The following is a 20,867-nucleotide window of genomic DNA, read 5'->3' as shown; positions in this document are numbered from 1 at the left end:
TGCTGCCCCTGAATTGGTCATTTTAAGGAAATTTTGCTGTTTTTGGTTATTATCTTGAATATTATTATAGATAGAGATAAACTATATACATCAATAATGTTCAGCAAAGTAAGATTTACAAATAAGTCAACATGACTGAAATGGTCAATTGACCCCCTAAGGAGTTATTGTCCCTTTATAGTCAATTTTTTACAATTTTCATAAAATTTGTAAATGTTTACTTACATTTTCCACTAAAACTACTGGGCCAAGTTCATTATAGGTAGAGATAATTGTAAGCAGCAAGAATGTTTAGTTAAGTAAGATGTACAAACACATCACCATCACAAAAATATAATTTTGTAATGAATCCATCTGCTTCCTTTGTTTAATATTCACATAGACCAAGGTGAGCGACACAGGCTCTTTAGAGCATCTAGTTCAAATTTTCTGTAAAAAAAACCCGGACCATTTGTCTAAAACCCCGACAGTTTCACAGTTTCTCTTGAAAAAAGCCCGGAAAATAATAAGCGCTGAATTTTTTGGTTAAATACAAGGAAATTGTGCTCCTTTGTTGATGTAAATATGTATAGTATTCAATATAAGATTGGTACTAATGTAAAAATAAACTAGTATAATCACGAAATAGCAGTTACTTGAACTTATCTTTTATCACTCGAAAAAGCCCAAACTACACTCGAAAAATATGGACCAAATCACTCGAAAACCCACGATCCTAGCCGGACACTATACCTACTGTGATGTTGTGCAACTGCTGATGCCATTATTCACTCACAAATGATACTGAACTATGTTTGTACTTTGAAAATAAGGTTTATTGTTGTAGTCATTGCATAAAATTCTATAGTGTGTATCATAATTTGAACAAAATGATAACTTGTACACAACATATATAAAATACACATTTAAATTTTATACCCATTGGATGCTGAGAGGTTTCATCGATGTGTTGATGTCAGTAACGAATATCATATTTGAAGAAGGGCTCGATTCCCAGTGAAGGCATATGAAAATTACAAAAATGAAAAGGTATAAAGATATTTTTTTTAAATTTATTTTATTAGGGAACAGAAGTCAGTGAATTGGCTAATTCAAATCAAACGAAATTAGACACACAAAGGAAACAATTTTACTTAGATGAGTCTTATGTAGGCAAAACGCACGTATGGAGTATCAAATTATAAGCCTGATAACTGTTTACACCACTGGGTATATGCCACTGCTGGTGGACGTTTCGTCCCCGAGGGTATCACCAGCCCAATAGTCAGCACTTCGGTGTTGACATGAATATCAATTGTATGGTCATTTTTATAAATAAATTGTTTGCAAAAGTATGAATTATAAGAAATACTAAGGATTTTCTTATCCTATGCATGGATTACCTTAGCCGTATTAAGGGTCCTCAATGCTCTTCAATTTTATACTTGTTTGGCTTTCTATTTGTTGGGTCTGAGCTTCACTGATAAGTCTCGTGTAGGCGAAACGCGCGTGTGGCCGATCAAATTAAAAACCTGGTACATTAGATAATTGTTTATAATTTCGTGAGTCCTTTTAACCGACAAATTTAGGAAAAAGGATTCACAGTAAATGAATAGGCTGACGTCATAACAATGGTTAAGATTCATCAATTGTGTATGCCTACAATGTTGCTTGACAAACTAACGTATATTATGAAATATAAAATTACCGAAAATTATGTTCCTTATTACAAATAAAATAATTAGTTGCAATTTGGAAATCAAATGGGTTCGTTTCTTATTAAAATTATTTTTCATATTCCTGCATTTTACAAAAGCGATTTAAGTTGTTGATTTATGTCTAATTTATGTATAATACCAGTCTGAAAATAATAACTGTGCTAAGTCATATAGAAGAACATCTTTTGTCCACGATGCTGTTATGTCTAGTGAATCCATTTTGCCAATATAAAAGGTTGGAAGAACCCAATCAAAATTCGTATATGTGTAGATATAATAACTGCGTCCTCCTTCAGTATTCGGAATATGGAAGCTTAATTTATTTTTCGTAATGTGGTAATGCATGATAATTCTAAAATTTTGTCTAATTATAGTAAGGCCATCTTTGCTTTGTAAACAATATCCAGAACCGTCAAATATCCGATATCTTGTTGTTCTGCATATGAAGCATTCAAATTTCAAATCTTCATAGAGCTTCTTGTTTTTGTTACTCCCAACTCCGATTTCAAACATTTTTGTTCCATGTTTTAAACCGTCCATATGGGTAAACTCGATGTTCACAACAGTATATATGTGTTCATGTGAGGCAGTTAATAATGGAGCCGCGTAGACATATCTGTTGTCTTTCCTTTCGTTAAGTCTAGTATAAGATGTTGGTCGGTTGGAAAATGTTTTGTTATCAGATGAAATGTATAAACTTGGATGCAGAGTAGATCTATCAAACTGAATACTATTGTCAGTAGACAAAGACATTGAGACAGATATTTTTTCTCCTTCATACAAGGCAAACACTCCAAACAATGAAGATTCTATTAAAACATTTGTGAATTTGTACAACAGGATTGGTTCAGCTGTTTTAGAAAAAAACGATATAATTCCCCTTTCTGGTTGAATTCGAATACTGAACTTCCCTTTCATATAATTAGAATTTCCCTCGGAAACAAAAATTTTGTCTAATGGTAGTGGGTTATTTCGACCATTACCAATGCTTATACAAACACTATACATATTTCTACAGCTGTACGCAGTAAGAGTTATAATACTACTCTCAAAGAGGTATTCTGTGTTAATACTTTTAGGTGTCATACCAAATTCAAATAGAAAAAGTCCTTCATAATCACTCTCTGCTAAGAAATGTTCTTGAAATCTCACAACCAAGTCCAAAGTATGCGATTTGTAACGTATAAATTCTCTGTCCACGAAGACACCTTTGTATTTGAAAAAAGTATCTTTCGAACCGCATGTCCGGCTATAACTATATGGAATAGTTGAAACTGTTTTGTTGTCAAATGATCTACATACAAATGAGCTTTTCGGTTTAGTATTGAACGTGGAATTTGCAACCAAAACTACAAAGGAAAACACAATATGTTTTTACATTACATTATAAAAATATTGACTGGTAACATAATAACAAAATCTGACAGCAGAATTTCATTCTGAAATCAAAGAAATGTTACGTTTTGTTTTGGCTAAATGATCTTTTTATTAGTTGTTATTGACTTGTAACTAGATTCCTGTAAATGAAAGTACTCACATATCGGTGTTTGTGTTAGTTGGTTAGTTTGCATTTTATGGATCTGACGAGTCAATTGTCCTTTTTAACTGTTTTTTCTATAACATGTTCTTACTTGTTGTGCTGTTTCACAATCTACGTATCATATATTTACTATTGTCTTTCTTATGTACTTTTGTATTCGAAATAACACTTTTTTTTAAGGAAATTACATTTGACGTGCATTGATATGTTATCCTCGTGATTTTGATACATGCGTGTTCTATAATGATACTATTTAAAATTTACTAGAGCGATGTATTTACATCTACACATTTACGAAGTAGAATATCAACGTTAATATTTGAAAGTTTGTTCTAAACGTATGTGAAAAAAAAATAGAAAATGGCGACAATATATGTCTTTGAAATAGGATAGAATGGTTAAATGAGAGATAAATTGGTATTGGCGAAAATCTTTTTTTCAGTACTACAATACTAGTACTGGTATAATAGTACGTTAAGTAATCTTATTTTGTCTGTAATTGTAGCTTTATTTGGTGTAACTGACGTCATTTCACTTTTTTAACGAAATATGGGATATAATAGACATTAAACAAATCCCTTGTTTATGCATAAGAAACGAATAAACAACTTTTAAATGTTTATATACACAAGCATTTTTCTGTGTCAAATTGATAACTATAAGATATATTTAACTCACATTCTTATATCTAATCTATAACATACTAAAACGCACATACAAGTTCTAAAAACTTTAAAATGAATACTAGTAATTAACAATGCACTTGTTCGATAATGTGTTTTTCAGACCAGACGCTATCTAATTAATTTTTATCGATTTGACCTCCGAACACTACCTTCGGTCATATAATCCGATATAAACAAACATAAAAATAGAAATAGATAGAAAGTGAACTCGTGCAATTAGACTTTTCTATGTCTGTTTGATTTCATAGTTTAGAGTTTAAAAAAAATCAGTTTTGATTTGTTTTTAAACGGGGGAACTAATTTGAATGAAGTGAAATGCTCTATTGGAATAGTTAATTTGATTTTGAATATAAATACCTCAAGATAACAACTTACAATAATTACTTGAAATAAACAAGTCCGCTGGTTGAAATGCCATTGCAAGCAGAATAAATATTGGGATGAACACTTTGGATGTTCGCTTCAGCCTATCAAGAAACGTCTCTTGCTCGGGTTCCTTAACAAATGTGTCGTAAAGGCAAGCACACACTCCCTTCACAGTTCTGATAGCTATATTCAAAATTTTCTTTGGTTCAGGACAAGAAAAACGCTTCTTTAGAATACCTTTAGGGAAATCATAACCATATAGACAACCTGTAAATGCATATAAAAAAATTATTTAGTTTTATTGCAACACCAAACAATGCTACTAAATGTTTTGTCTCAATGCATGAATGAAATTATTTATTCATGTAGAGACTGTGACTCTGCTTCGTAATTATATTCAACATATACATGTTTTATATTTGATTACATGAACCAATTCAATCAATATTTAAGAAAATTCCTGTACCAAGTCAGGAGATGACATTTTTTTCTCCGTACGTTCGATGTGTTTTGAGCTTTTGATTTTGCCATTTGTGATCATTTGTTTATCAGCGTTTTTTTTTTATTTCCCTCGGAAATCAGTATTTTTTGTTGTTTTACTTATTACAATAGATTTATGGAACCAAATATGAACAACGATAATGATGTACAGTAAGTTCTTACCCGATTGTGAAGTTTTCATGGAGTCTCTAAGGCCTTTAACAGATTGCTCAAATGACGTGACGTCTCCGTGTAAAGAGTGTAAACCTGCTTTGTCATTAAAGTCAAAATTTTCAAAGGATTTATCTACGAATTCCTGGATACGATTATTCAAAGTTTTGTCAACTGCAAGAAACGATTTAATTCCATTATCGGAGAGTAGTCTTTCGGTTATATTACAGCATTCCTCAGCGTTTTGAATATAAGGGGAAGTTCTTTCTTGTGTGATTATAATACTTTCTTCCTGTCCTTTAACCAATTTCTTGTAACTCTGGACTATGAGTTCTTTTTTGGAATTTAACGCTTGTACTGCGTCATTATAGATTCGTTCTACATTTGTGCAGAACTTCTCCTTTTCTTTTCGCAAGGAAATATCTTTTTCTTCACAAGTCTTCTCTATGACTTTCACTGTGTTTATTTGTCTTCTCAGAGCTGCAACAGATGTCTTTAATCGATCTTTGCGTTGATCAATAGTTTGTTTCACATCTTCTAAGTAGTGTTTCCCTTGATCTCTGTGATCGGATAAGGCACAATTAGCACATATAACTGTTTCACATAAAGGGCCCTTACAAAAATATTTCAGAGGACTATTGTCATGTCCAGCAATTTTACAAACATCGGATGTTTCTTCCTTCAATCCTTGCACGTTATGCGATGAATGGTTTTGTTTGTGCACTTTGCAGCATTTAAAGCAAAAGCATATGTCACAGTCATAACAACAAAACAATTCGTTTACACGGTTTCCGCAATATGAACACTCATTGTCAGGCCTACTTTTGACTTTAATGAATGACGTCAGGTCACGTCGGGTATTATCTTTAGGAAGATCGTTAAATTCTCGTTTAGTTAACTTATATAAGCCGTTGCAGGTGGGACATTTTATTCGATCTTTTTTGTACAGTGTTTTGAGGCATGCCAAGCAGAATGTATGAAGACATGGAAGAAGTTTAGGTATACGTTCGTGTTCGTCAAATATCTCTGTACAAATGCTGCATTCCAAATATCGTTCTTGTATTTCTGATACCAACTTACTGCCTCTCGTGCTCATTATTCCTCCTCTTAATCGGGCATTGTGACAGTTATGTTGGCCTTTTCTAATGATTCATATTACTTCACCATGGACAAAAACTCATTCTATAATAAAAGATAAGAAAAAAAAACATACAGATGTATGTGTAATAAGAGGAGTCTGTAACTAACTATTGAGTATATCCTATCCACTTTGTCGTTCTGATAGTTTTTATATGTATTTTTTAATGATAAAGTAGTTCTTTAAGGCGTTAAAATTGTCATAAGAGTAAGAATTCTCTTTGTCATCAACATTATATCAATAGTATTATATGCTTTACCGAAGTCGTGAGCCTGAAATTCAGTGTTTGCCCTTTGCTTCTCAATATTATTTTTTGTTTTCGTTTATTATTTTGTACATACACCAAGCCGTCTATTGTTCTAGTTTGAATTGTTTTATCTTTGTCATTTTGGGATATTTTATATCTTACCATGCGGTTTGAACATGTTGAAGGCCGCGTTGTTAACTTCTACGTCGTTTGGTTTCGGGTGGAGAGCTCTTTTAAAGCTCTCATAACACACCTTCTTGTGCTCATATTATTACAGTACAATCTCGTTGTACAGATTCTGCATTTTTATAATTAGTATTTAAATCTCCTACCTTTCTCACCAAGTTGTCTATGGGAGTTCTTAGATGCCGCAAATTGTATACTTAAAGGGAGATTATCAACAATTTTGACAGTATAATTTGATATAAATTTTGTTTTACCAGTTTTCGGTCAGTTTTGACAAAATATGGCCAAAAACTTATGCGATATTGACTTGCAGGTCAATAATTCAACCCAATTTAGATTCGTAAACATGCAACATTTATTGTGACCACAGTCAGAAATGATTATGATTTTCTCAGTAAGTTCGGATATGGAAAAGCATATCATCTGATAAAAAATAACCTAAAGTCGCACAGGAAAAAATATTTTTGACTGTTTTAGCCAGCATAAAACAGTTTGGCAATATTTATGAGGCGATGAACTCAAACAGAAGAATCATCATTCTATAACTGCAGTTGTTGCTGATGTAGATATGTTTATATCTGTTATTTAAGAAATATTTCATGGGGGCTTGAATTTATTGCTCGTGGTAAAAATTTAAGCATTAATGCCCAACACGTGGTAAAATCAGTAAAAAAATCAATCCCCCATGAAATATTTCTTTTCTAATAGAATAAATACGGCAGTTCTTTGGATCGAAGCGCTCAAGTCTAGGTGAAAGCAAATATTTGCCGCTCCCGTAAATAAACGCACTATTACATTGACGTAAAAAAAAAATGAGCAAATTGAACTAGTGACATGCTTAAACTATTTGCAATAACGTTTTTAGATAGGATTGGATAATTTTGAAATGTTAATTTTACTTATATGTAAAAAAAAACAAAAAAAAACAAGAGGCTCTCAAGAGCCTGAATCGCTCACCTTGATTTTTTGGCATTCATCTTTCGTTTGGTTTAAAATATATTAATAACTGTTTGCTCTAAATGATTTGGTTTTTGAGATATAAGCCAAAAACTGCTTTTACCCCGATGTTCTATTTTTAGCCATGGCGGTCATGTTTTTTTTTTACGAAACAGAAAATAAAACATAAACTGTATTCTAGATACCCTAAGGATCATTCAGCTTAAATTTGATTGGAATTGGTTTAGTCGTTTTAGAGGAGAAGATGTTTGAAATAGTTTGCAGCAGACGGACGACGACGGACGTCAAGTGATGGCTAAAGCTCACAGTTCCTTCGGAACGGTGATATAAAAAAGGTTACAAATTAAAGAACCTTAGTGAGCGCGCTCACATACCCCACGTCCCCACATTGTCATTGGAGAAATGAAATAAGTGTAAGAAAAGAAAATTGCATAAGAAAAAAAAAATGAATCATAATTTTCTGTCAACATGCACATCTACATAGTATGTCCTTATTATCTACAAAGTTTCATGAAATTCTGTTGTGTGGTTTCAGAGGAGTTGCGATGACAAACTGTTGCAGAAGTACATTGAAGCAAATAAGTTCCAAGGAGCATAACTCCTAGAAAGAAAAAAAATCGTAATTTCCTGTCGATATGCACATCTACGTAGTATGTCCTTATTATCTACGAAGTTTCATGAAATTCTGTTGTATGGTTTCAGAGAAGTTGCGATGACGATCTGTTGCAGTAGTACATTAAAGCAAATAAGTTCAAAGGGGCGTAACTCCTGGAAAAAAATTGAATCGCAATTTCCCGTCGATATGCACAACTACATAGTATGTCCTTATTATCTGAAAAGGTTTCGTGAAATTCTGTTGTGTGGTTTGAGAGGAGTTGCGATGACAAACTGTTGCAGTAGTACATTAAAATAAATAAGTTCAAAGGGGTGTAACTCCTAGAAAAAAAATTGAATCGCAATTACCCGTCGATATGCACAACTACATAGTATGTCCTTATTATCTGAAAAGGTTTCGTGAAATTCTGTTGTGTGGTTTGAGAGGAGTTGCGATGACAAACTGTTGCAGTAGTACATTAAAGTAAATAAGTTCAAAGGGGCGTAACTCCTAGAAAAAAAATTGAATCGCAATTTCCCGTCGATATGCACAACTACATAGTATGTCCTTATTATCTGAAAAGGTTTCGTGAAATTCTGTTGTGTGGTTTGAGAGGAGTTGCGATGACAAGAAACAGGACTGACGGACGGACTGACGGACGGACGGGTCAAAAACATTATACCCTCCGCAACCCGTTGCGTGGGGTATAATAAACTCATCATAGATACCAGGATTAAAATTTTATAAATACGCCAGACGCGCGTTTCGTCTACAAAAGACTCATCAGTGACGTTCGAATCAAAAAATGTTTACAACACATTGTATCATCGTTTGTTTACGTTACCTTGTTGTAATGGTTTTAGGTTTCACGATCATGCATTTTTACGAAAAATGCTTACATTCTTACGTCATCATTCAACAACGTATTCATATTTTACCACATGTGTGTACTCAATGCGTTTAAAGAACGGCATATTGGAATTATATTCATATCTGTATCACATGTTTATCGGTAATCCTCGAATGTTACCTTGAATAAAAAAATTTTTATCCGAAATTTTTGAATTTTATGCATTTTAAATGCATAATTTGTTTTATATGAATATTATTTTTCAACTTCTCTGTAACCTTTGTACTTGCATGGTATTATGAGAATAAACTATCTATCTAATAGGTTTGGATAGTACTTCGCTTTTTGTTAGTTAAAATACCTTACTTTGGCTGCTCTTACGCATGCATTCTTGGCAATTAAAAATGTATATACAATTCTTAACTCCTTAATTATTGGTTCGTTTATTTAAACCATATCACAAACTTTGACGGTCTATTTCATAAAGTCGTGTGGGATTTTCTTGATTTCTAAAGACATTTATTTTTTCATGTTCGTCTTAAATGTTGAATCAGTCTATGCTCATCCTGTAAACGTTGATTAAATTTGTTATGCTTTATTGATTTAAATTCAATCAAATTGTTCGTGGTCGTAGACGGATACAGTAAACATGATATTATCCTGTCACAAAGAAAACAAATAAGACATAATATAGACTCCCATAAAACCTAAACAACCTTTATAAAAGAAGCAGTACCCACATACAGAGTAAAACATCAAAGTTAAAATAGCACTACTTTTACAAAAACTGATTGAAGAAAATGTTCACTTGTCATATATAAAATAGATAAATCTGGTGCTGCTACTTTTAGAAAACCACAAAGAAGGACACCAGCAGCATTTGAGAACAAACACAAACAGAACCTTCATGAACAATTCGAATATGATTTAAGTAAACCGTTTAAATTTGCAGGGACCGCTAAAGTAACAATGCCCGGTACTGTAAGGATTTCAGAAAACTTAATGGCCGGACAATAAACGATGTATATCCATTGCCCTAAATAGATATGTGTCTAGACTGCATAGCCTCTGTTTCTCTATTTAGTTGTTCTGATCTTCATCTTTGTTATTGGCATAATATTGGAAGAACAAGAGTAGCTTAAATCACAAATATTGATTGTAAGAATACTGTAAACTGCCAATTGGGTTGTGAAATGTACACACCTTTCAAAGATATGCTGGTATGGGGTTCATTTTCATAGGATTACAGGAGGAAGTCGCCGCATTTTTCTTAATGTACTTAGACAAGGCCCAACAAATATTTAGTGTTTACAAGAAGAAAACACTTAGTCATTTTAATATTTGTCCAAGAATACAAATACTGCATTGGAACGGAATATTGCTCTTTCAAGTTGTAATTTGGATGCCAAAGTCCACAAGAGCAGCTCGTCAGATGGATCAAAATCTCATCCATGTACTATTTTTGATATAACACTGTCCCGTATTTAAAATTTAAAATCCACTGATTCATCAACTCGACAAGAGCATTGTGATACAGAATGTATCCTTTCTACAAACAGCTATAAAGATACATGTAAAGCCTGTTTACATCTAAGAATCGAACATATGAAAGGTTTTGTTAAATAACAATTGCTACTAAAATCTAAAAAAAATTCTATGGATACAATTGAATGAGCATACAATAAAAAGGAAATACCACAAAATCAATGAAGGACGAAACAAGTATGTGTCTATAGTACACTATCTTTTTTTACGTTCAGTGGACCATGAAATTGGGGTAAAAACTATAATTTGGCATTAAAATTTAGAAAGATCATAGGGAACATGTGTACTAAGTTTCAAGTTGATTACACTTCAACTTCATCAAAAACTACCTCGACCAAAAACTTTAACCTGAAGCGGGACAGGCGGACCAACGAACGGACGCACAGACCAGAAGACATAATGCCCGTATACTATCGTAGGTGTGGCATAAAAAGTCATATGAAACTATTTCTGGTGCTTACAATGTAACATGTGTAAAGCAAATCATTGCATCAATACATGCAAATAACTGAGTTACATGTACAAGTTGTATTATTACATTCATTATGAATTCATTAATTATATTCGGCAAAATATATTTCATATGATGATTGTTGATGGAAAATTTGTCTGCTAATCAACTTTTGGATACCTCGATTAACGATCAGCACATAATAATGGAGGACGTGGAAAAATATGTCAGATGATTGATAAAGTTATTTTTTATTTGTCCTTGAGTTACAGCTATTAAATGATTTGATGTATATAAAAAAAAGTAATAACTGATTATGTTATTAGATTGGCAAAAAAAATGTGATAATGTGATATATTGGATATCCCCATGAGGGGGGCTCCTTTTTAAACATCTGCTGTGTTGTACATAGCTAAATACTTTAAAACTTGAAATTCGTCCACGTTGGTATATCTTTGAACGAAATCTAGTTCATCACCATGAATGTATTATGAATAGTTTTAAAGGGCAAAATGTACAAAAAGGTATATACAAGAAATCTAGAATAGAAATTGCTTCAATTATGGTACCTCAAAAAATTTAAATAACAGTTTAAAACTTACTAATCTTTAATAAGTCACATTTACCTTTGCACTTACCTGTGCATTGAAACCAAGTATTACACTAGTAAACACACACCTATGTCTTACGTGTATTTTCAAATGTGTAATGCATATCAGCATGAAGCTTGGAAGCTTAACTAAAATCATAAGAAAAATTTGTCTGATACAGCGTTAGTGGGGTTAAACGAAGTCTCAATAAGATTTTTTTTTTCTAAATTTAATTATGGATATATTTATTTTATAATTAATTGGTGTCATTTCAATGTAAATTGAAGTAACAACTAATCATGAACAAAAATATAAAATTTGGATTTAAACATTTCCATCACTTAGAAGTTACCACGAGTTTTACTGTATAAAACTTGAAAAATGAGCATATTCATAAAATGCTATTTTTGAAAATTATAAATATGTCCCTGTAAGTTCAAGATAAGCATGACGAAGGTGCGTGTAAAATGTCTCTAGATTAAATATGATTTATTGAAATAATCTATTTTGATAAATCTTACTTTCTCCTACTTCCATCCTACTTTCTAACGTCTCATTGTCCCACATCGTCCCTTTAGTCCGTCCCTTTTACCTACTTTCTAACGTCTCATTGTCCCGCATCGTCCCTTTATTCCGTCCCTTTTACATATTCTTTGACCATCGACCCTCGAACGCTGATGACCTTGTCGTTACTACGTTAATGTAAACAAACCTTAAGGTAGTCGAATGTGGAAGAAACTACACTCACTAAGAGACTAGTTTGGTACTTATGTGTAGCATATATGACTTACTAACTTTTATCTATACTCAGTCTGGTTTGTTGCATTGTTAAAATGTCATTCGAATATAGATAAGGTCGTCCAATGAACATGTTTATCAAAGTCTATGGAAAAAAGTTCGTACAACTACATTTACTAATCTAACAATCAAATCAAAAATCAGTAAAGGACACATTTAAAACATATAAATCAATACAATCTTCGAACAACCTGCAATCAGACAACCAGACAGAGTATTAGATAATTGAGGGAAAAAAACGATTCGGGAACTTTTTTCTTTATCTTGTAGGAGACAAAATCATTTCCCTTCAGTAACAGATGCTAGACGGCTTTTATATTAAGTTATAAAACATGTTACAGTAACAGTTATACATAATGACATGTCATTACTGATTACTGATACATTTTGTAGATAATGAAATATTTTTAAAAAATCAATGCGCATACGTAGAGCATGCTTGTTTGTTAAACGAATTCAAACTGAATGTTCTTATAAGGTGTCTTATAAAGCTTAAAATGTAAATGCAGAATGTGTCACAGAGACAACTACCCCATCAAAGTGAGAGAAAGAAACAACCGTAGGCCACCAATTGGTCTTCATCATGTACGAGAAAATCCCGCACGGTCGCCGAATCCGTGCTTCAGCTGGTCCGTAAACAAAAACAGTTAATAGTTCAGTGATAATGGAGGCCATGCTAAACTCCAAAACATATAAATGAACAAAAATAAAAAATTATACAAAACTTACAAAGGCTAGAGGCTCATGACTTAGGGCAAACGAAAAATGCGGCGGGGTTAGATCTTAGCATGTTTTGTGAGATCTTAAACTCCTACTATACTTATAACCAATGCAGAAAAAATGAAACACACAGCAATACGTACAATAAAACTAAGTTTAAAAGAAGTCATGGTCCGATGTTAGAATAGTATTTGTATTTAAAGTTCGGATAATTTTTTTTTTATTCATATACTAATACTTATGTTTTTAAGCGGGAGATATATATTATACAGCACAAACAACATTTTCCAAAAGACCAAAAAAGTGAAAAAGTATGTTTAAACAAAACGCATTTGACTAACATGTCGAACAACTGATGTGCTTTAACCCTGCTGACTGCCATTGGCGATTGCCAAATAAAATTGATCACAATAATAAATTTAATACTAAACAGAAAAAATATTTATTTTCAACTTGTGGCCACGATGTTATGCCACAAACATACGGTGTCAATACTTTTTTAGTATGGATCTGGTGTACTAAAAAAATATTGACACCGTATGTTTGATGTTTGATGGGTGATGTTAATTGTTAATTGTTTGTTTGTATAGTATCTTAGATCCGTTAAAATACAATTAGAAATTAAAAAAAAATATCACCCCCTCCCTTTGCCAAATACTCCTTGAAAAAAATATCATTTGAAATTTAAACTACTTCAAATCATCAAACATGACTTTCTTTAAGGAGCAACCACTTTACTTTTAAAAGGGGGAGGGGGGGGGGGGGCGTGTCTGAGTCAGATTTTTTTTCTCGCGCGAAAGTTTATAGTTAAGATTTTTTTCGATGGTACCAATACAATATTTAACACTATAGTGTATGGGGTAACTTTGGATTCAGAATATTTGTTCATTCTAATCATCTGTATGACCAAATTGTGGAAATATCCATCCCCTTTTTTTTAAAAAGTCAAATGGTTGTTCCCTAACTGCTAGAAAAGTTGTTTGAAAATTTGAATCCGGTTCTACGTAATGAACTTTAAATGACAGATAGTTTAAGTGGCGGATCCAGAAATTTACATAAGTGGGACCCGCTCCAGACTGGCAGTCACGCTTCAATGATTCCCTATATAAGCAACCATTTTTTTCCTAAATAGGGGGGCCCGGGCCCCTGCCACCCCCTAAATCCGCCTATGGTTTACAAGTGTGAACAAATCCTATGTACAGGTATCTAAACAATGTGTATAGATGTGAACACATTTAATGTGAAACTAGTGTACATTACATTAAACCAAATGTAAAAATTATAAGCTTTCTTCTCTAATGAGAAAGATAAATATGCTAGATATACTTACTGGAGGTGTGCTGAGATGATTGAAGCTGTTAATTTTCTCCTTGATAATATTAAAGTACGTTTCGGAAACAAAGTTTATCGACAGGTTGTAGGTATCCCCATGGGCACTAATTGTGCCCCTTTAATAGCAGACTTGTTTTTTGTAACTTCAAACATAACGTCCAATAAAATTTAAGTATGATGTATACAAGCTGAAGCCCCGCCTATCTTAATTGCCATGCTTGAGCAAACATTGATACAAGCAAAGCAAGCAAGCCAAACAAAGATTTGTCTTGCTAGCATTAATGTATTAGCTGTAAATATACTAGATAGGTTGATAAAATCAATACCTCTGCTAATATATTTGATTTTGAAAAAATTACGTTTCTGATCTTCAGGTTTGTCGATACGTGGGAACAGCCTATGGTGGCAAAAAGCTGTAATTATACAAGAATATTCATACAGTGGGCTGAAGAATGAGATGGTGTCACACTATTTGAAAATATCGTACAACCACGTAATTTACTTATGGGTATTTGACCCTGTTTATATAATAATTGATGCCTACCATTATTTTTAGATATAGATAGGAGATTATCAAGTGTATAATTTATACGAAGTTTAACTCGTTGATTTCGATTGCTACGTTTCCCATGAGACCTATTATTTCGTGATTTTTTTTTTTTATTTTTTTTTTATTTTTTTATTTTATATGAATAATACAAGGAAATTCTGTACGTGAAATAAAAAAAATATGCATATTACAATTAAAACATATTGTAATCAGAGACATATATAAATACAATATTGTATTATATGTCTCTGCTGTAGTTAACAAATTTTTTACCAAGAGTGGCAAGAAATGACACGTTTTAAATGGACAGCTTGCGAACGCGACTGGATAACTCGGACTAAAACAAAGTCGGACTATAACAAAATCGGACTATAACAAACTCGGCCTACCATTATTGATATGCAGAAATATATTGAACAAACTCGGACTACCATTAAAAAACTGCGTCGAGTGTTCTAGAATAGTTACAACAAAGCAACATGCCCTACAGTGTGATTCGTGTAGTTTATGGCAACACAAAGATTGCGTTTAAAATGCATCAATGAACTTGTATCTGTTATGGGACCAGTACACAGAAGGTGATATCACAGCATCCCGTCTATTTCGTGATTGTGGCAACATCTACGGTCCGTCCAATGGCTAGCTGTAATTGCTCCTGCCTATGTTTATACTCGTGCTTTTGCCTTGACAATAACATTCATTTTTGCATGTTATCTCAGATATGACTCAGAATTATGTATGTGCTATGTATGTTTTGTATGTGCTATTTGTGTTTTAAATGTGCCTATGTATGCTTTAAGTGTGCTTTGACAATGACCATTTATATCTGCATGCTTTCAGTCTTATACAATGTAGATGATGACAAAATGCCTTTGAGTTTAAAATGTGCTTTATGTGTTTTATATATGCCTTATATTTTTCATAAAAAACATTAAGATATTATTGAATGACGAAATCATTGTTATGTTTTAATTGTTTGTTGACATGTACATCTACTGAAATAAAATTTGTAAACCCTATGTTTTTTCTTTATTAAAACATTAATTACATTGTACAGATAAATCACATCAAGAGACCACCATACAAAGTACGGTATGATCAGAAACCAGAAATGCTATGCTACAATTCACTGATTTGTCTTATAATAAAGCAAGATTTGTAGTAATAAAAAAAAAAAAAAAAACTGAAGTCCAGTTATAGCCAATATACATGACAAAACACATTTAATTGGATATTAAATTCCCAATTTCGTGTAATAACAGGTAGTTTTGTCCTGACTTGGATGATTAGATAGGTTTCAACAGTACATGATTGTGCCAGTTGCATGTTTGTTTAACCTATGGCGATTAAAAAGGTGTCAACGATACACGTGGCATGATGTCATTATCAATTAAGATATGCATGCATATAAAAAAAAAACTGATTATGAGAGGGACATTATTAAAAATAATAATACTAAAAAGACAAATCAGTGGTAAATTTTCAATATATCAATATCAATAAGATATTTTTTTTGTACTTTTATTTTTAAATATATCTTGCTAACGTATATTTTTTTTTATCCCCTTCAAAAATTTTCAAACCTATATCATTTAATTAATTAAGAATTGAATGCTTCTTTTTGTAAATTTATTGGGGTGTAAAAGCGTTGACCGAAGTACATTTTGTATGAAGCACGGAAGCGCTTCATTCTAAAAATGTGCGCACGGTCAACGCTTTTACACCCCTATAAAGCAAGTTACATAAAGAAGCATTCAATACTTATAATTACATTTTTAGCTATGATCATAAAAACACGAATTTTATGTATTTATTTTTTATTTAATTCACCTGTGCACTGTATTGTTGGACCACGTGTTATCATGAATGAAAAGTTGTATTGAGCAATGCAACTGCTTACGGAATAACGCGTGATGTGCAGTTAGCCAATCAGAATAATGTATTGTAATGAAACATGTAATGTAATTATTTGAACATAAAAATTAATTTTGAATTAAGAATTGAAAATTAATTTCCAATAATATCAACAACCAACATTATACTTATATTCTTCTAGTAGTCCGAGTTTGGTATAGTCCGATTTTGGGAGGCCGATTATGTTATAGGCCGAGTTTGTGATAGTCCGATTTTGTTATAGGCCGAGATAACATGGATTCCTTGCGAATATCCTTCGAACGCACCGTGCTTTGGTTTAAAACCGGAAGCGGAAGTGTCATTCGTTAGCAACATACCTAACAACAACATTTTAACAAGTGTATATCTGGCAAGACAAAAGCTACCAAGTTATCAAACAAATAACAATGGCAGACACTCAACAGGTAAGCAAATGTAACAAAAATGAACATAAAGAGACAATTTTAATCATATTTTTATGACTAATTCGTAAACTACAAACATGAACTGTTACAAAATGTAAGTCATTGTAAGTGTCAATAAATGGGACCTCAATAAATAGTCAGATAAACAGTATTTGTATTTAAAAAATTCATTACAAACCTGTGTATGTTCAATATTCGAGCCGTTATAACATGTGAAAAAGGACGAAGTCTGTAAAAACTATTACATCTTTATTTTTTCTATTGAATTGTCACTACATTGTATCTTTATACATAGGCCTATTGGTCAAGATAATCCTAAATCTAACTTTAACCCAGCTAACCCTTACCCTAAATCTAACTTTAACCTGGCTAACCCTTACCCTAGTTTTAACTTTAACCCAGCTAACCCTTTCCCTTAATCTAACTTTAAACCGTAGTCTTTAGTCTTTTAATCCTAACTAAGATTGTTCTTCAACACAGCAAACAGCGCTATATTGCTCTTAGACACAGCCCAACAGTGATAGACTGCTATTTAACACAGCCTACAGCACTAGACTTTCAATTGACACTGCCTACTAAGCTATAATGAACTTTGACAAAAACAATGGGACAAGATACATGTAACCCTAAAACCTAACCCTAACCTTAGATTGCTCTTTGACACAAACTTAGGCGTTATATTGCCCTTTAACATTATAAACCACAAACCTATGTTGATTTACAGGGGCAATTTTAGTTAAACATAATCATGATGTTGTGAAAGGAAGTTTTATCTTTTTGTCTGACACCTCCCTACAGAAACAGATTCTCATAAACACCTAATATAGGTTCTAGTTTTCTTGTTTTACAATTGTCATTTCCTGGCCTTTTTCGTGAATTTTCTGTATGGAAGTATTTCTGTTCTTATAAATTTATACATTGTGTTACAAATCTCAATTGACGATACATTTGTTAAATGCATTTACAGAATCACATTTCATTTCAAACACTAACCATTGCTAGCAAACAGTTTGAGCCAGATGGGTAATTTGCTTGTTTAATACTTGAGTTAAGAATACATATTATGCATGTGAATGTGTAATTGATATATACATAAGTGAAAAAGTTTTTGACGTTTTTTTCTCTCTTTTTTTCAGGAAGCTGTAAATATTGGACCTGGAGGTGTCCCAGAAGGAGCAAAAACTTCAGAATACTACAAAACAGATGAACATTTACCACAGCGATTTGACAATCCTGGTGAGTAAATACAAATTATATGAGCTGCCCATGTACATGTATGCTTATGAAAAAAAAGTCAAAAAATCACACAAAAATGTAAAACTGATATAATGCTGGGTCAAGGAAATTAATAAGTATCTGTCATGTTTGATGATAACTTGTAAGAGTTTTTATACTGATGAATAGATATAAGATTATTTTAGCATAAAACTTATTGAACTCTCTTATATTTAATACATGTACATATATATACATTGAAGATTTTCTGTGTACATAGTAGAGATGTTTTGGTGTTTAACCAAAAGAGTAGCAGTTAACTTAAATTTTAGTATGTCTAAAATATACACTTTCAAAGTTTGGATTTATACCAAAAATTTAAGATACTTTTCTGGCGAAATGGTATTCATTTTCAATAAGCTGTTGATGAAAAGATTATATATATTAAATGTGATATATAAGGCAACATAGAATATGATAATAAGAAAGAATTAATCTAGGAAAACTTCAAAATAAAGTCCAGTAAAATATTGTCATCTTTATACTTAAATTGAAGTGTTGTTACAATAACCTTAGTGTATGATCATGTATAAATCAGCAGGTGACTAATTATTACATAATTGTATGCTTTGATCCTACTAGCTATATTATATATAATTGTATAAAGTTAATTACAATTAGTGTAATTCTATCCCCCCTGATTAAATTAACAAAAATAGGGTTAAATTTTTCGCTAATAGTTATAAATTATCTTTAGGTTATCTTTATGGTAAGATTTATATAAATGTTTGTGTAATAAAAGGAAAACAAAATTAAACTATGACTGCATTCAAGATTAAGGATATGTTTAAAGAAATATATGAAATATTTCTTATTGTTTACAGGATGGTTCCAAGGTTATGGAGGTAAACAACAACATCCAATGTATAGGACTAGTGGTCAGGACTATGGTTCAAGAGTACCAACAGTACACAATATGCCTAAAAGTTTTCATGGACGAACACAAAAATTCTCAAAAGTAAGTTTCCCAGTTGATCAATTTCAATATGAAATTCAATACTCTGTGGTATATTAAAAATTCAAAGAGTTTAATTGAAGGGAAGTGATTACATAGCAGATCATAAAATAGTTTTCAAAATTAACCATTCCTAAGTTCACATGTTGATTCTTTAATGTTTCAAAAGTTATGTTATGTACATGTAGATAAAGATATAGGAATATGTGGTATGAGTTCAAATGAGACAACTCTCCATCCAAGTAACAATTTATAAAAGTAAACCATTTTAGGTCAAGGTACAGCCTTCAACACAGAGCTTTGGCTCACACCAAACAGCAAGCTATAAAGTGCCCCAAAAATTACAAGTGTAAAATCATTCAAACAGGAAAACCAATGGTCTAATCTATACATGTATAAAAACAAGAAACACTTTTTAACCACATGAACAGAAAACAACCACTGAACATCAGATTCCTGACTTAGGATAGGTGCAAACATATATACTGAAAGGACCAATGACTTTTTAAAAATAGCCATTGATTGTAAAAAAAAATTATTACACAAAATTATAATTGTTTTACATCTATCATTTTCAGCATCTAGGAAAATGTGGTATGTACAGGAACCACTCAATGAACACTGCCTTGGATCAGAGTAAAGTGTGATCATATTTATTCTAGACAAAAACAATATTTGTGACACTGTAAAAAATTGTTGTTATTGAAGTGTAAATGAGTGAAAATTATATTCTGAATGTATGGTGTATGAATGTGTGTGCGGAAGCAACAAAGTTCACTGTGTATGCAAATATTCCTTGAAACACTGGACAAGAACATCATGTTGGAAATCATTTTAATTCAAAAGGGAACACTTCTTAATAAATACATGTACTTTTGTCAGTTATATTCTGTGTGATGTTTTCTGTATTGTTGTCTTGTATAGTTTACAGAACCAAATAAAATTGAAAAAAAACAAACTTATTTTTGTCATTTCAAAAAAGTCTACTGCAAAGTTGTTATTTCTTTTATCAGAAATTGAAAGTATTTGTATTATAAATAGATTTGTCTATTTTAAACTTTCTAGATTTGTTTTGCTTCCAAGACCAATGTTTAAATTTCTGCATAAACATCATTGTTAATAACATTTTTTTTAAATAATGTGACAAATAGTCTTTCATTTCCTTTTGAATAAGCTTAAAGTATTCAGGTTTTTACTTTATTAACCAGTGACCTGTATAATTAGATACATCCTTTTTAGTGTTGAAGATTAAAATGAAAATTGAACCATCTTGACCTTCATTATGTGCATGAAAGCCATGATTGCATGTATCATTGAAATTAACGTAAGAACAGAGTACATTGCATAGGACTCACCCAAAATACTGGATACCACATTAGTTTGCATCAACAATCAACTAGAGTCTCTTGATAAAAAACAG

The 20,867-nt window shown here is 32.0% G+C and overlaps 2 protein-coding genes across 2 annotated transcripts; one reads left to right on the top strand and one right to left on the bottom strand.

Annotated features, from left to right (window-relative positions):
• Nucleotides 1–1,212: 1,212 nt before the first annotated feature.
• LOC134707704 (uncharacterized) lies at nucleotides 1,213–6,116 on the bottom strand. Its single transcript, XM_063567704.1, has 3 exons — nucleotides 4,953–6,116; nucleotides 4,299–4,556; nucleotides 1,213–3,046 (listed from the first exon to the last, which is right to left on the bottom strand). The coding sequence occupies exons 1-3, from the start codon at nucleotides 6,034–6,036 to the stop codon at nucleotides 1,824–1,826; spliced, it is 2,565 nt and encodes an 854-aa protein (XP_063423774.1). The 5' UTR covers nucleotides 6,037–6,116; the 3' UTR covers nucleotides 1,213–1,823.
• A 10,942-nt stretch (nucleotides 6,117–17,058) lies between these two features.
• On the top strand, nucleotides 17,059–20,405 carry LOC134723511 (piercer of microtubule wall 1 protein-like). The gene is made up of 4 exons (XM_063587104.1): nucleotides 17,059–17,217; nucleotides 18,354–18,453; nucleotides 19,317–19,450; nucleotides 20,026–20,405. Exons 1-4 carry the CDS (start codon nucleotides 17,200–17,202, stop codon nucleotides 20,092–20,094), a joined length of 321 nt encoding a protein of 106 aa, XP_063443174.1. The 5' UTR covers nucleotides 17,059–17,199; the 3' UTR covers nucleotides 20,095–20,405.
• Nucleotides 20,406–20,867: the final 462 nt, after the last annotated feature.

This window comes from Mytilus trossulus, chromosome 1, assembly GCF_036588685.1.
Source record: "Mytilus trossulus isolate FHL-02 chromosome 1, PNRI_Mtr1.1.1.hap1, whole genome shotgun sequence".
Classification (NCBI taxonomy): Eukaryota; Metazoa; Mollusca; class Bivalvia; order Mytilida; family Mytilidae; genus Mytilus; species Mytilus trossulus.
The sequence above is the reverse complement of the archived record's forward strand: the minus strand, read 5'-3'. Positions and strand labels throughout refer to the sequence as shown.